We start from the raw sequence: 17,358 nt of genomic DNA, 5'->3' as shown, positions 1-17,358 counted from the left end.
GAATATTATGTTTTGATTAAGATATCTATAATGACGAATTCTACCTTAGTTGAACTTCAATCCTCAAATAATTCATTCGTGTTCACAAGTGTTTCATAAAAGTTTATTTTAAAAATATTGTATTTTTTTGAGTTTCTTATACTTAAGGACAGTTTGTCTAATCATGAGTTATTGAATGATTACAATCAATTTATCGATCAATGTAAGTGTAATTTACTACATTATCTTTGTTTGATGCTTTAAAACATTATATTAATATTTTTTGCTTTTTTTAGTACAAAATTCAACGTTATTATGAGTAAAGGTAAAATGTTAGCAATGAACAGAGATGTCGAATAGATACTCCGAGAAAAGAAGGTTTGAGCATTTGAAAAATTGCTAGGTGGTTAAAATTATCAAAAACAGCAGTTTTCCAAGCATTGAAATCTATTCAAGTGAATAAAAGTATTGAAAAATTATCCCGAAAATCACGTCCTCGCAAAACTACCGAACGAGAAGATCGAATTATTCATTGAATTTCTGAAGCTGATCGTCACCAAACCGCCCCGAACATCAGAAAAGAATTCGCTGAATTAACAGGCAAGCACGTATGGGTCGCGTATGTAGGAAAAAACCGTTGATGTCAAAGAAGAATATAGCAGCTCGATTAGCTTTTGCAAAAAGACACCGAAACTGGACATAGGCTGACTGGAATCGAGTTATATTTACAGACGAATCGAAGTTCAACAGAATGGGCTCAGATGGCAAAAGTTATGTGAAGTGTCGAGACGGTGAAGAATTTAATGTACGGTGTACGAAATCAACTGTAAAAGGTGGAGGCGGCTCGGTGATGGTGCGGAGTGCCATGACGCTCTGGATGTGGTCCAATTCGCAAAATCGAAGGCATCATGGATCAGCATGTGTATGTGGACATTATCAGGACTGTTTTTCTGCTTTATTACAGGAAACTTCGCTCAAGAAAACCAATCATGCAAGCCGATAATGATCCAAAGCACACGTGCAAAACTGCGAAAGCCTTCTTGTCAAGCAGGAAAATTGAAGTTTTGCAGTGGCCTTCCCAATCACCAGATCTCAACCCGATCGAGATGATGTGGATAGATGTGGATAAATATGTGAAACAGCAAAAACCAAAAAATTTGGGTGATTTATAGAAATGTGTCCAAGAAAGCGGGGCGGTTACTCAAGAGCAATGTCAAAGATTAGTAGATTCGATGCCTCGTAGATGTGAAGCAGTAATTGACGCAGAAGGCTTACCGACTAAATACTAGCTTCAAATCTTCATTTTTTGTTACATTTTTTACATTGTTATTAATTTTATTAACGATTAAGAAATATTTATTTTGTTGTCCTTAAGTATGTGGAAAGCATATTTTTTCTAAAATGTTACATAATTTAAGTATAACAGTTAGATAAATGATTTTCATTGTGAAAATATATTAAAAATAAGTTATTTGTTCCAATACATAATTATGAATTCAATAAACTTATGCGTGAACATTAAATTTGGGATTTTACTTTTCATAAAGACATTTCCTTAAGTACGTGAGCGCCACTGTATTTGTGCATAAATTAAAATACTTTTTTAAATTTTTTCAACTTCAATAAACAAAATATTAAAAAGATAATTGGTTCACAGCGAAATATGAGATTTTAATAAATGTGTTAATTCATTTCTCATTACTTTACTTTCATGTTTTTATTTTGATAGCAAAATTTCATTGTTACAGATTTAAACAAAGGAATTGATAAAAACATGTAACAATATTAATTAAAGAGAAGAAGAGAAGTTACTTTATGTGTGATGCTATCTATATCTAATATTAGTTGATAACAGAATTGTTTGTTGAAATTATGCATTAGGGCCACATTATTTCAATGTTTTTCTTTTTGTTGAAAAAATGCTTGCTAAGTTCCGAATTTTTCGATCTCATATATAATACAATAAGTTACAATAAAAAAATCCACAAACTTTCAGTAAAATGATAAAAAAAAAATTGAAAAGTAATGTTTCTAACTCTTAATGTGCTTAAAAATATTATTCTTCAAGTTCAAAATATTGGATTTTGAGATAGATCATTTTAAAATTTGTAAGCACATGAAAAAATGACAAAGAAGAAAAAAATCTTAAAAGTTTAAGCATTGATCTCTATTATATTGAGTTGCAGTATTGATAATTTCCAGTACCATTTTTCCTGATCTTTTCTCCGTGATTATTTTTACCATGACGTGAAAAAAAATTAACATGTGGTAAAAACCTTCCAAGTCAAAGCATAAACTGCAGTTTAATATGAGTAAAAAACAAAACTAAGTCTTATCCAGCATATTATTTAAAATAGAAACATAAATTTGTGGGGGGATTTGAATTATTTTATAAATAATGTGAAGCTTATAATTTTTTTTAAATATTATCCTGTTTAAGACCCCTTAAATTACCTGAATTTAAGAAAATAAGAAATAATCTTATTTAAACTTATACTTGCCAATAGCGTCAGCGTGAGCTCCAAAAAATACATAGCCGTAGAATATAGCAAATGGTATAATCAGGATAATAGACACAGTAAAAAATAACAAAAAGTCCCATAAAAACATGGCAAACCAATAGGTTATGTGAGAAACTCCAGTCATCATTTGCAGCAGCTGCGATTTTGAAGTTCGTTCGTGGATGGGCAGTAACACAACTGTTGCGGCGATAAAACCTAACGCCAATGGTATAAAAACACCAGCAATTTGCCCCTCAACACCAATATCTCTAGAATTATATTGTTGATGATATCTTGGCAACGGCGCATTGACTAAAGAAATTGAAGCTTTATCAGAACTTACATACTTCAGAACAGAATCGTGAGCCAATAGCAGTGACATAGGTAAACTATGGTATGGTTCACCGTTGTACCAAGCTGTTAAATTGACTGTTCCATTGGTGAACTTGTCAACGCTTATTCCAACCATGAGTTTTTTAAAATAGTCAGTTAAACTGTTTTTTCCGTAATCGAGTACAAAATGAGTAGGATTTTTTACGTTAGCAGAATTTACGTTATTTTCTCTCATCACATTAATGACTTCGTTTGTTAGTTTTTGCTCTGTTGTTGAATAATAGAAACCATCAGTGGAACCATAAACGCTGCTAATATCCAGTTTGATTGGATCGAAGTTTTCTCTCAGCTCACCTTGTACCCCTCGTATAGCTAAGAGGCAGAGGAAAACCAGTAGGAAAGGTAACGCCACTTGAGTAATTAGGATACTCCAGTGTCTTTTGGTGTAATGGAAACGTTTCTCCAGAAGAGCATGCAATTGATTGAAAATACTGTATGTCTTCATATCCGGTAAACCTCCATACACTTCTGCAAAATTATTTTAAAAAAGTTTTTAAAGGAATAAGAATAAAAACAAATTATTAAAATTTTATACTGCAACAAATTAAGCAAAAATATATAAAGATTTTCTGTGTCTTTAAGATAGATCTGTTAATTATATTTCTCTAAATAATGAAGCAATGTAATTTTAGTTTTAATCTCCGTCAGTAACCAATAATAATATTTAAATCAGTTATAAAATCGAAACTTACGTTAACCCGTTGACGCTTAAATATATTTTTCATACTTTTTTTCCTGTTATTTTGCAATAATTTATCCAAAATACGTGAAAAATATTATATTTAGCATTTTAATAATTTATGGTTATGAAGTACAGCATGAAACACCTGTGTTTTCTTCGGCATTAATGGTAAAATCTGCCTAACACGGTTCACTTTAATTTTTCAAATTTGGACTCATTTGTAGTTATTCAGAACAGAAACAAACAATTATTTATCATTGAAATTCCTTTAATTTACAAAATCAGTTATTGATAAATATTTAAATATGAAAAAATTATGAATGTTTCGTATTTTTTTCAAACTACTTTTTTTGGATTTTATATTTTAATACAAATATAATTCCGATAATAGAACCAAAGTAAATTTTGAATTTTTTGTTTTCAAACGAATATTAAAGTTAAAAATAGCAACGAAAAATTATTTATTAACATGAGCATCGATATTTTAAATAAAATATATGAATAAATATTTTATTTGCCTTCAAATTCCACAGACACTCCTTGCAGCAATTGTCTGTTAGCATCTTTTTTCATGTATTTTAAATCCGACATATTTGATACCCTGTAAATCACAAATTTTTCAGAACATGATTTTATCCATCTACTCAAGTATTTATATTATTTAAAACATGAATATCATTGTAATTAGTGGAATGTATAATTAAAAGATATGAAATAATGAAGAAGAAATTAATAAGAAACGTAGTAGCATTTAAACTAAATAGAAATTAAACAACGTTTTTGAAATAAATCCATATTGTGAATTTACATTATAGCAACTAAGGAAAAAGCACGAGTTCGTAATAACTGCTTGAAAAAAAAATTAATATTTTTTCTCCTTTTTGCTTTACTCCTTGCTATTGTCGAATTGTGCATATGCATCATTTTAATTTGGTAAATTGAAGACGAGAATAAAGTAAATTATAATAACTATATGCAAACGGTCCGGTTAAAATATTGAGTTATGGAGATTTTTTACATAGAAAAAATTTATCTTGTTAAAAAAAATTACTTTACAGCAACGTTAAATAAAATAATTTTGACTACGGCGTTTAAGTTTCAGTTACTAACGCCCAAAAACTTTTTGGAAAAAAAATAACATGTGTTTGGTTTAAGTTGCATGTAGAATTCACGGCACAAAGCAAAAAAAAAAAAACTTTTTGGTAAAAATAATTAGTAATATTAATTATATATTAGTAATAATAATTAATAATAAATAAACCAGAAAGTAAAAACAGTAACATTTGAAAGAGATCGTATTTTAAAATTTGAATTCCTCGTAACATAGTTCATTAAAACCATTTGTCTTATCATTTAAAATTGCATTGTTTAAATTTTTTTTCCAAAAAAAGATATATCTTTTAATTCAAATTTTAAACATTAAATTAATAAAGAGCAGTAAAAATAAATTTCTGCATGTAATTATTTTTTTGTAGTTGTATGCAAAAATTGGTTTATTCTCTGAAATTGCGTCAACAATTTGGCTGAAACATAAATTCAGAACTAACAGTCTCAGTCTAAACCTGTTAGTTATACCGACTAAACTATTAAAATTCTCTACCGACTTAACTATTAAGATAATATTTAACGGTATAAGGCTTCCACAAGGATTTTTGAAAGTAAAAAAATAGATATATTTATTAAGATAAAATACGTTTTTGGGTGTAAACTCATAATTTAAAATATCGCCTGTATTAATTGATTAACAGATTGAAGATCTATTTTTTAAGCTATTAAAATTGCCACTTAGAATGTGAAAAATTAATCTTAAATCGAAAGTTTTTACGAACATTTAATTTTTTTACATATATTTTGCACATATATTTACATTTTACACGTTAATTTTTTGGTTTGTTGATTCGTAATCAGGCAGCTAATTTTGTCTAACTTGTCTTTTGTCTAACTAATTTGACAAAATTAGGTGAACACTTCACTTGTAATTTAACAAGATTAGGTGATTGGATTAGCTTATGAAGATAATTATAACAAAATTCCATAGAATCGAATATTATACGCGTTTAAAAAAGAGGGGAACGTGTATATATTTATGAACTACGAACTTTACTGATGTCGTAGAAATTTTAATTTTTCTAGTAAAGCTTCTAATTCTCTTTTTTTTTTGTTTAAGGAAAGAAAGTAGTAAATTTCCCAAAAAAATTTTAATGATTTTTTCTTCTTTAAAAAAAAAAGAGAACATTGTCCTAAAATGACATTTTCTGATTGATATTTCCCAAAAGACTTCTGCTGACTTCATTTTTGCAATGATTCTAAAAATACGAAACACTATCTCCGTAATTTTATAGTTACGTTTCTACAATATTATAAATATTTTTTTTCTTTCTGTCTTTTTTTGTATCTCAAAGTATTACAATTAAATTATCTTTAAAATATAAAAATTGACCTTAAGAAAACATCTTCCATGGTTGTTACTGTGATGCCACATGAGTTTATTCCAAGCTTGTCCTTTCGACTTTCTAATTCTTCAAACATATTTCCAAAAACAGAACCAGTATTTGACGATAAATTGAAAGTAATTTCATTTTCTAATTCTTTCACAACTTTGATATCAGGAATATGCTTTTTCAACATAACATTTATCTGTTCCAAGTTGAAATCGGGTAGCTTTACCATGTGTAAATGATAACCTGTTCCTAAAATTAGAAATAAAAAATTCACTTTCAGATTCGCACAATTTTACATTTTCATTTCAAGTTAATAATTACTTTTATGTAAGAAAAAATTTCGAATGGCAGGCACTGAACTTCGCCTTAGAAGATGTCAGAGGTGTTACTCATTTCGCGTTACCCAGTGGGCACCTTTGAACCAAAGTCACGGAGGCGAGTAACATTGTCCACGCCACACTGCTACAAACCCGTTCATAGGGTGGGTCACATTCCCTCATCACACACAACAGAGGACAACACAAGAGAGAGAAACATCCGTGCCCAGAGCGGGATACGAACCCGCGGCCATTGACTTCGCAGTCAGGCGGGCTAACCGCTCGGCCACCTGGCGGGCACTTTTATATACAATTAATAAGTAACAAAACAGAAGACATTCAATCCAAAGTATGTTAGTTAGATATTTTTTAGTGATCGTCAGGCATAGTTGCTTGTGTGAAGAAAAAAAAAGAATTCGCACAGTTTTTTCCCTCTATTTGGTAATACTTGCAACCATCAGCTGTCAGTAATTCAATCCGTTTCTAAAAATTATTAAGAAAGACCGATTGCAAAGATCTAATACTTTTTATTTACACAGTTAAGGCAAAGAAACTTCATTAGTAATTCAAATGAGAAGACTTGAGCAACCCACCCAATTGTCCAGATTTGTACTTTCGTATGATTAGCCTTTTTACTAAGTTTAAAAAGACTTTGCGGTGACAAAGTTTTACTCTCTTAATCAGTGGGAATTTATTTTTTTTTTCAAATTTATTCATTTAGTAGTGACGCTAAAGCAATATGGAATTATAATTACAAACCAAATTTTCGTTTCAAATATATGGGAGATCCACAGCATTGCACTTCTCCTTCTGCCATGATGGCTATGCGATCTCCTAGTATGTCAGCCTCTTCCATGTAGTGTGTTGTTAGAATAATTGTGCGATCATGCCTAATATCAAGAAGGACATCCCACACACTGCGCCTGGCTTCAACATCCAATCCCGATGTTGGTTCATCCAAAAACAGTACCTAGAAAAAGTTACAAAGTGTCTTGATATACTGTACTAGCAATTGAAAATAAACAAAAAAAATTCGTTTTAAAATTTAACAGCTTGCAAGGAAATGGTGCCAAGTGTAACATAAAATCTAAATATCAAACAAAAATTTTTTTAAACATTTTACAAAGGCTGAATTTGAATATGTTATTGATTTGATGCCACTTCAATGGTTCCTAAGTTACCTCACACATGTCTTAAAAAAGCATTTCATACTGTGTAAAACAAATAAGAAACGAAGCTCCCTCTGGAGGCGAAATGAAACAAAAATGGTTGCTGTAATGATGGTTGACGTAATTTTTGTGGGATTCGTGTCGTTTATAATTTTGAAGTTTATTTATTCTTCGATTTCGTTCCTCGGTAGGTTTTTTTTTAAATTTATTTAAAGTTATGAAAATTTTATTTATATTTTTTCATTATATCTTTTTTTTAAAACAGTGAATATTTTAATTATTGATAATAATGTGTGTATTGCATTGTACATTCAGAATGATTCGTGATAATAAGAACCATCTATAAATTTTTTGCTACATTTATAACAAGCATCGGTCTAAACCGAAAATAAAATTTAGATCAGTAGTTAGAAAATTATCTGAATGGTTTATCATTTTAGGGACTACTTTAAAGCATGTTTTTCAATAAAAATTATTTTCCGTACGCCATTAAGTGGCATAATCTGATTTGTTCATAGTGTGGATGTGTTATTAATTTCATTAAAAAAAGAGGAATAAAGTATGTTTAGTGGTTGTTTGTTGCTCATTCCTGGATAAACATTGGTGAAATTCTGAATAATTAGACATCTAGCGGTGCGTTTTTCCTTTCCATGAGTAAGTCAGAGAAGCAAAAAAGCGAAAAAATTACGAAAATAAAATTCTGACAGTAGCTTTTGTTAAGACCTTTTAAATGAATGATACGCATCTTTCCTAATTTTACCTGCTGAGCAACCTGCTTCGTTGCAATCTTTATCTTGTATAATGCAGCATATTTTATGGAGGGAGGAAAGTATAACTAGTTATAGTGGCCACGAAATAAATATAATATTCGCAATCAGGACTTCAAAATCTGTAAAAAAATTGTTTGATAGCAAAATTTTATGCTACACTTGGTTACATTTCCTTGTTAGTTGGGTTGAGCCTAATATCTTTTTCCAAAAATCATTTCGTAAAAAAAAATTCTCGGAAACGTACAGCAAAAAAATAATATTAAAAAATAAAAAATAATAACGAAACATTTTGAAACGAAAATTCAATTTGACCAAAAAATTGCATATTGATACATTGAAGCCTCCGTGGCCGAGGGGTATTGTTCATCGCCAAACGCTGCGATGTGCGAAGATGGCGGGTTTGTATCGTTCGTATGTGCTTCGGTGACTGCTTGGGGATTCTTTGTGAATAAACTGAACCTTATTTTCGTAAAATTAAGATTTTAAGTAGTCTTTTTCTAAAATTTGTACAGATATTTACTTTGTTATTAGTCCTCGTCATTTTCCAAAAATAAGTCAAGCAAACGAGTCATAACAGAAGCTCAGCTTGATAGTATATCTGATGTTATCAAAATATAATTGAGAGCTTTTACGTTACATTTGCGTTACGTTAACAGACATGCAAAATGTATTTCCCACTCTCTAGCCATACTGCGCTTGCTCAGAAATAGCGTTTTGTATCTCACAAATAACGTAGGAACGTTAATTTTAACGTAAGTAATTTGAAAATTGCGAACAAAAAATGCTTAAGTTGGTGCAACACCGACAAAATATTTCTCCTCGGAGAATTTTTAGCTTTAAATTCTCATAAAGATTCAAAGTGTTAGAAGGATGTAAAGTGCTAAAAAAAAACGGATTATCTTGAGTAACTTTTGATCCTAATGAACTGATCTTCACGATCTAGGACTCAATCTTAATGGCTGTAGGGGATGACTTCAAATATGCTAATTAATAGGTACAAACGATATTTTAAGTTAAGAAATCAGACATAAGAAAGTACTTTCTCTAAATAACATACCTTTTCTTTCGACGGATTCAGATTTACGACCCTCCCCCCTCCAAAAAAAAAATATAAGGGGTAGTCACAATCTGGGAAACATGGTCGAAATAGTTTGGTCAGGAGAGCGCTCCTAAGTTTGGACACCTTAATATTAATTTTACTTTTTGCGTATTTCGCTATTTCTCTCGAGAGCTTTTTAAGCGAATTTTTAAAAATTGCACACAATTATAAAATTTATTTATCTAAAGATAATTCCATGCAAAAAAAAATTTTTTGTAAATATTTATCATTTGTTATTATTTTATTTAAAAATGATTGAAAAAAATTTTGAATTCTAAGGTATATAATTTTTTACCTCATTTTGAAGAATATAATTTTGCGGGGCGAAATATGAAATTTAAGAAAAATTGGTTGAATAATTCCTGAGAGATCAAATTTCAAAAAAATCATATTTAAAATTCAATTTTTCAGAAACTATTCGACCAATTTTGCTCAAATTTCGTATTTTGCCTTATAAAATTATCCTCGTTAAAATGATGCAAAAATTTGTATACCTTACAATTCAAAATTGTTTCGACCATTATTAAACAAAATAATAAAAAACTATAAATATTTACTAAAATTTATTTTCTACATGGAATTATCTTTGGGTAAACGAATTTTATAATTCTGCCGATTCTTCTCTGAGTTGGCGATTTTTTCTGCACTATTATTTATATTAAAGCTATTTCTTGCAACCTTGGTGTTAATTAGCCGAGACAAATGTCTAGTGACTGGAGGTATTTATTTTCGCTATTTGCTCTCCCTGAACCGAGAATAAAAATAATATTTTTATTATAATAGTTTCACAGTATTGCGCTCTTCTTTTAAAATTATTGCACTCACCACTTTAAAATGAATATAGGAGATATGAATATATACATTGTATACATATGTTACAGTTAGCCTAAGCTTAATTTAAGATTGATATTCACATTTTCAACAAAATTAAAATATAAGGAGCACTCATTCATTTCACATTCGATCAGTGCTCCCTTCTAAAATGCTTTAGAAGTAGCTCAATAATGTAAGGCGATCATTTACAGTTCTCTTAATCGAATGGGTACCATTTCTCAATTAGTTTTGTTTTTTAGTACATAGCTTATTGTTTTGATTTCAGTTACTATTACTAGTATATTTATTATCAGGGGATAATTTCAATAATTATCCCCTGAGCAGTGATGGCTCAGGGGTTAGAGCGCTTGCCTTCCAATGAGGTGAACCGAGTTCGAATCCCAAGCGATGGCTGGTCGAAATGAATCTGCATCCGGCTTGCACTCACCACAGTGCTGACATGAAATATCATCAGTGGTAGACGGATCATGGGTTAGAGTCTCTTTGCCGTCAGGCTAACCGTAGGAGGTTCTTGTGATAAATAAAAAATGAATTAAATGAAATAAAAAATGAATTAAACGGAATAAAAAAGTGAATTTAATGAAATAAAAAATGAATTAAATGGAGTAAAAAAAAGAATTAAATGAAGTAAAAAATGAATTAAATGAAATTAAAAAATGAATTAAATGGAGTAAAAAATTGAATTAAATGGAGTAAAAACTGAATTAAATGAAATAAAAAATTAATTAAATGAAAATAAAGAAAAGCAAAACTTTTCGGTAACGCAAACAAATGGCACACAAAGAAAACTTCGGAAAATAGCGTTAAGGTTTTGTAAAAACGTAATGCAAACGCTGTATTTAAAGGCATGTATTATTTTTTTACTTATTTATTTTATTTTATTTTTGGACGATTTTCGCGCATGCGCGGTGAAGTGCGATTAGTGCTAGCTTTTACGGGAAACAGTAACGTAACGGAAAAACTCTCTAATAGTTAATTACTTTAGAATCTCCAACAATAGCATTTCCAAGACTTAATTTTCTTTTCATTCCACCAGAAAGATTCTTCACAAGTTCATCCCTTTTCTCCATCAATTTCAAAATGTTTAGTGTTTTTAGTGCTTCATGTTCAAGTTGTCTTAATGGCACTCCTTTCAACTGGAAGATTAAAAAACTTTTTTAGCATGCATAGAAAGAAAGAAATTAAAAAAATTGTTTGAAAGACATATTTTTGCTTATCTAATAGAAATATTCATGGATTGTGTGAACATATATTCATTACTCATTTAGTATTAAGGAGAGTAAATATTTTCAATGAATAATTACTTTGATGTTATGTTAAATGAAAAAATATGCTTGCTTTCTAGTTCTGCATTAAATCATAATCACACTTCCTTATATCACCATGATTGTATTGTATAATAAAGCTTAGAGGCAAAATATTTTAAGATATAAACGAATTGATTTTTTATTTACTTATCAAAGGTTATTTTACCTGGAACATTTTATGAAATTTTAAATGTTTGAGCCCGAAAAATCATGTATTTAGCACAAAAGAAGGTTTTTGAAAACGTTAAAAAGCAAACAAGTTTGAAAAAAAAATTAAAGCCGATATTTATATTTTGTAAAACGGGTTCTCTATTCGTAATAAACCATAATTCGATATCAAAATGTAAAATTAGTTACGAATATATGCAGTTATGCTAATATAAAATGTATACATACCCCAGCAAAAATTTTTAAATGTTCCATGACTGTTAAGGTGTTAAACAGGACATTATGTTGAGGACATACACCAAGACCTTTTCGAGCTTGACTTGTATTGGTTAAAATATCAACTCCATTGATTGAAGCAGTTCCACTAGTAGGAGCATAAAGGCCTGATAAGAAGATTAAAAAAATGCATTATTTAAATGAAATGATTGGAAAAAAATATTTAATGAAATACGAACGTCATAAATTTAAACTATTCTAACAAGTGTTGCTTTTTTAAAACAAATATTTCGGATGCAATCAAAAGTTAAGAGTAAGCGTTCACAGCTCAGCCCTCATTTCTCTAATGTTGGCGGCTGCAATCAAAAACTAATTTGCATAACCGAAATGCCTATTAAAAAAGTCATTTTATAACGAAAACTCAAATTTCTTATACTCGACGTACTAAATATATTTTTATTTCAGTCATTTGGAAATCTGAGTATACAGGATACTTACGTGTATACATAAGTGTATACAAATGTAAATAGGTGCCGATATTTCTGACACGTAGATTACGTTGATCAGCGCCTGATTTTGAAATCACATATAGAGGCATATTCAAAATTTGAGGTATTTTGGTTTGATACAGTCATCATTTCAACATCCCATATGTATTCCTTTTGAAACTATGAGCATTATGTGCTTTTGTCACCTCCCTTTAGCCTTTATGATCGTAAAACTCGCTCCTCTGCGTGATCTTCATATGGCCTTGAACCAGTTCTATACTCGTTCTGACGTGACACATATCTTGCGCATAAAAACATCGGCTTAAATATTTTGCATATGTCCACTTATTTTGAAGGATTTTACTACATTGCTTACCCGTACAGCCTTAATGGTTCAGGGGATAGAACGCTCCCTAATGAGGTGACCCGGATTCGAATCCCAGAAATGGCTGGTGGTTACAATTTCCTCACCCGCCTCGCACCAACCACAGTGCTGATGTAAAATATCCTCAGTGGTAGTAGGATCATGGATTAGAGTCCCCTTGCTCTGAGGCTAACCATGGTAGATTTTCTTGGTTTTCCTCTGAACGTAAGGCAAATTCGGGATATTTCCATCGAAAAGACCTCCACGAAGGTTAATTTTTTCAAATAATTTATCGACAGACTCAGTAGGCCATGTGAGATAAAAATGACATTTGTTTGTCAGGAAAAAAAAAAATTTATTATGTGGTACAAAAAGGAAAAAAAAAACAAAATTCATGCATATTAGAAAAACAAATTTAAAAAAAGGTGTTTCCTTAAAAAAATTGCTTTTAGAAGATAGGGGGTATGGTTTCACCGGACGGCGACCAACGTTCAACTTCTTTGAGGAATTGCGTCAATGAGGTTACTAATGGAGGGCTGGGATATTCTGTCCCACTCCTCTAGAAGAACTTTTTTCCAGTTCTAGGAGAATTTGTGGAAGTGGTAGGCGTCCAGCAATTCGTCTGCCTAGAATGTCCCGAACATGCTCGATTGGGTTCATGTCCAGAGAACGAGCTGGACAATCCATTCGTATGATCCCTTCCTCCAAAAGGAAATCATTCCCCATGTTAGTACGATGTGGCCTGCAATTGTCACCCATTAACATGAAGTCATTTCCAATTGCTGCAGCGTAAGGGACTGAAATATCTCTCAGGTTGTCATCTCTAGATCGATGACTGGCCAGAGCTCCATTTCGAATGATATGGAGATCGGTGCTCCCATAAATGAAGATGCTAACATAAACCATCACTCCCTCCACAGTCAAATCTTACACTTTCGTGCACGAACGCAGGATTGTTCTTAGTGCGACGTTCCCACCAGATTAAAATAACACCTGTTATCAGGACGCCATTCATTTCTCCTCCAGTTCACGTGCTCTGTTCCCCACTCTCTGCGAGCCCAGCGGTGCCTTGCTGTTGACGTGACAAATACCATTGGTCGGCGAGCATTCAGACCTACAGCGTGAAGGAGGTTTCGGACATGTTTGTGTCGAAACTGTGGTGCCAATAGCCAAGTGAAGGTGTTGTTGAAGAAGAGTGACATTCATATATCGGTGCCTCCGAGCCTTTAGCGTTAATTAATGGCTTAATTAGCGTTAATTAGCGTTAAATTTCACGTCTACGCCATTGCTCTTTGATCTTCCACCTGCATTTCTAGTCTCCAAAAAAAGGTTCCAGATCCTGGAAATCACATTTTCTGAAACTCCAATGGCTTCTGCTACTTTGGCTAGTTTTTTGCCCTCCTCTAACTGGCCAACAACTTCCCAAGCTTCTGATTGATTCGGTTAAATGACTTCGTTGAGACATCGCGCTCATCGAAAAACGCACTGAATGTCGATCATTCTTTTCTGTTTTGTCTTACATTAAGTTGAAAGCCAAATCAAATTTCGCTGCCGCTAAAGCGTCGTCTTTGACGTCAAACTTAAAATTTGCATACTGCGAAGTTTGAAAATGAGAAAAATTTGCAATTGTCACTCTTCTTCAATTTTATGCAACAACAAAAAATGCTTATTACGTACCTGCCAACTCTTACGCATTTGGCGTAAAATTTTATTTCTACATTTAAAGTGGTAGTAAAATGTATGCTTTCTACATATTCCTTGCATTTATAAATTTAATTTATAATCTTTTTGACCACCACTATTTTTGAAAAAAATTAAGCATATATATTAATGTATAATACTGTAAATGTATTCAGCATAAGCTCCTCTAAAATACAGAGTATGTTTCTGTCTAAAATTGTAATTTAAATTCCATTTTACTACCCCTGAGGAAAATCATACTCGAAAGGATTAAAATTTGGCAGGTATGTTATTACCTTAATTCAATACAAGACTAACAATATCCTTTAATTGTTTTGAGTAGTGTATTTGAAGTTTACAGCAAATTTGAATGATATTACGGTTTCAAGGTAATCTTAAACTTCTTACAACTAAGAAGTTCCAAGAAAGTGTTATATTTCTAGAAGTATACATAGAAATTGTAATTCTCGAAGAATCACGTTATGACTGTAGGATAAAGAACGCTCTAATTAGCACAAAGTTCAAACTTTCTCATTACTTACAAATCGATAATAAGAAAGTAACTCTGTTTCAATAAACCCTTACAAGCTTAGATGCACAAAATTAAGAAATTAAATATTACCAGTCAGAATATTAATTGTTGTAGTCTTTCCAGCACCATTGTGACCAAGCAGTGCAGTTATCTGTCCTTGGTATATATTCAAAGATAAATTCTTGACAGCCATCTTTGTTTGAAATCCAACTTGAAACGACTGTGTCAAAAAGTTAAGCATAAAACTTTCAAATTGCAACAAAACTTAAGTACCATACAATATAATACACATAAGTTCAGTGGGCAAAATTAATTAAATCAACCTTCTAGATTATTTTTTAAGACACAAACCAGTTGTAGGTATGACAGGTTCCTTAGTTATTAATTGCTAATTTATTCGTAGCTTTTCTATGATTTTATAAAACAATTATTAGAATAGTTAGGTAATTTCTAGCGTTAAACAAGCCTTTTCCAACGGGCTCATGAGCGGTGCCTGTCCAGCACTCTTTGAAACTAGTCATGAAACTAGTACTATTGTGTGAAGGAGTAGACGCCCGTTGGCTGAGTAGTAGCGCTTCGCGTTCCCGTGCCACAGGTCCTGGGTTCGATCCTCGGGCTGGGCAAGGTTGGCTCAGCCTTTCATCCCTCCTGTGGGTCGATAAATGAGTACCAAGCATGCTTGGGAACTAAATACTGGGGGTCCGGCTATCGGCTGACCACCTGACCAGAACATCTGCACCCCACAGCCCAAGGTAAAGAAAACTGAGATGGGCAGAGTAGGCCTTGGCCCTCTATGGGCTGTCGAGCCACTGAGATTAGTTTAGTTTTTAGTGTGAAGGAGAAAAGGGAGCTAATGGCTCCTGCACAATTTTGATTATTGCAAAGTCTTCCAAAAAGTTGTAAAGTGCAATCATACTTTGATTATCCTAAGTAGTTTAAATCAGACTTATTTCGGATGATCGAAATATCCGGAATAATGTAGGTAACATGTTTATTTAATATTTTTTCAACAGTTAAGTCCAAAATTTAAAAAAATAAAGGTGCCATATATTTTTTAATTTCAATTTCAATATACTTATTTGTTAGTCTTTTTTATTGCTCGGAGGTATAAATACATTTTATTTTAAAATTCATCATATCTTCGACATTACATATTTCGGACAGATAACATAACATTCTTTACCAAATGTTCCACAAAAGTTCCTGAAATCACACGTATGTGTGGTAAATTCGTCATTTTGCAATATGCTTGGAATTTACAAAAAAGCAATGAAAAGTATTTTATGCATTGAATTCTATGTTCAAAAAAAAATTTAAACTCAATACTTTTCATTGCTTTTTCGCAAATTCCAAGCATATTGCAAAATGACGAATTTACCACACATACGTGTGATTTCAGGAACATAGAGCCTTAATCTAACGTATGTTTTTGGACCTTTCAATGAATACTTAAGTGATGCTAATGGACCACTAAATTTCCATTGCTGGTGTGAACCCTAAGAACAACATGCTATTTAGACTGAGAACAATACGAAAACTGTGTATGTGTGCGTGTGTCAAAAAAAATTTCACAATCTTGGTTAACAACGGTGTATTGGGAGGAAAATGTTTTAGATAATCGAAGTTCAAGCATTATAGTTCTAATACTTTAACACTGCTAAATTTCAGTTTTCTCGATTTCTTTCAATACGAACATCTTTTTCCATATAGTTAAAAGCTATGCTCCAAGTAACTAGAAAAACGAATTCATGTATAAAATTAAGGGAAAGATGAGATTCCTAAATACAATCACGAAAACTGATTTACGGATTATTGATTCATTGTGAACCACGGTCTGAAATCTTTCATCAACTCATAAATAGTAAGCATTGGTTTCTAAAAACAGGTAATATTTACTTAACAACCTTATAACTGTAAAAACTATAATATTTTCTTTCTTTTTAACTGCTATATTTTAAAATATATATATATATATTTTTTATTTTCTTATAATTTAACTATTCATGTTATTTTACCTATGCGATGTATGAGTACGCTATTTAATTAATACTTATTATATTTTAACGATGTTGCCTAAGAAAATAACCGTTATGTTCAAAATGATGTATCAATTTCTTCTAGATTAAGTCTAATTTGTTTCAGAATGAACATTGATTTAGAGTTGGAAACTTTTAAATTAAAAACAATATTTCGCAAAAGAAGTGTTTTCTGCGCATTCAAAATAAATTATTCTGAAAACGCTAAATTAAGAAACCTTTGAAATTAAAAAAAAGCTGTATTTACAACAGAGTTTTTTTCTGTATTTTACTATCAAATAAAGCTCTGTAAAAGCTTGTCGCAGTAAATGTGATAATTTTAATGGTATGAAAGAAGTATATTAAAATTACTTTATATAAGTTATGTATTGCCACTCCAGGA

At 31.3% G+C, this 17,358-nt stretch overlaps 1 protein-coding gene across 1 annotated transcript in view; it reads right to left on the bottom strand.

The window, feature by feature from the left end:
• LOC107453343 (phospholipid-transporting ATPase ABCA3) overlaps positions 1–17,358 on the bottom strand; it is a 54,980-nt gene that overhangs the window by 29,033 nt on the left and 8,589 nt on the right. Inside the window, exons 7-14 of the mRNA XM_087156589.1 lie at positions 17,328–17,357; positions 15,031–15,160; positions 11,889–12,043; positions 11,166–11,321; positions 7,073–7,283; positions 5,996–6,245; positions 4,074–4,156; positions 2,481–3,341 (exon numbers count right to left, since the gene is read on the bottom strand). Of these exons, the coding sequence (XP_087012715.1) occupies positions 2,481–3,341; positions 4,074–4,156; positions 5,996–6,245; positions 7,073–7,283; positions 11,166–11,321; positions 11,889–12,043; positions 15,031–15,160; positions 17,328–17,357 (1,876 nt within the window). The remainder of the gene's footprint in view (positions 1–2,480; positions 3,342–4,073; positions 4,157–5,995; positions 6,246–7,072; positions 7,284–11,165; positions 11,322–11,888; positions 12,044–15,030; positions 15,161–17,327; position 17,358) is intronic.

The sequence above is a fragment of the Parasteatoda tepidariorum genome, chromosome 2 (genome assembly GCF_982258835.1).
Source record: "Parasteatoda tepidariorum strain Cologne lab strain chromosome 2, Ptep-v5.0, whole genome shotgun sequence".
Classification (NCBI taxonomy): Eukaryota; Metazoa; Arthropoda; class Arachnida; order Araneae; family Theridiidae; genus Parasteatoda; species Parasteatoda tepidariorum.
This window is presented reverse-complemented; position numbering and strand designations above follow the sequence as displayed.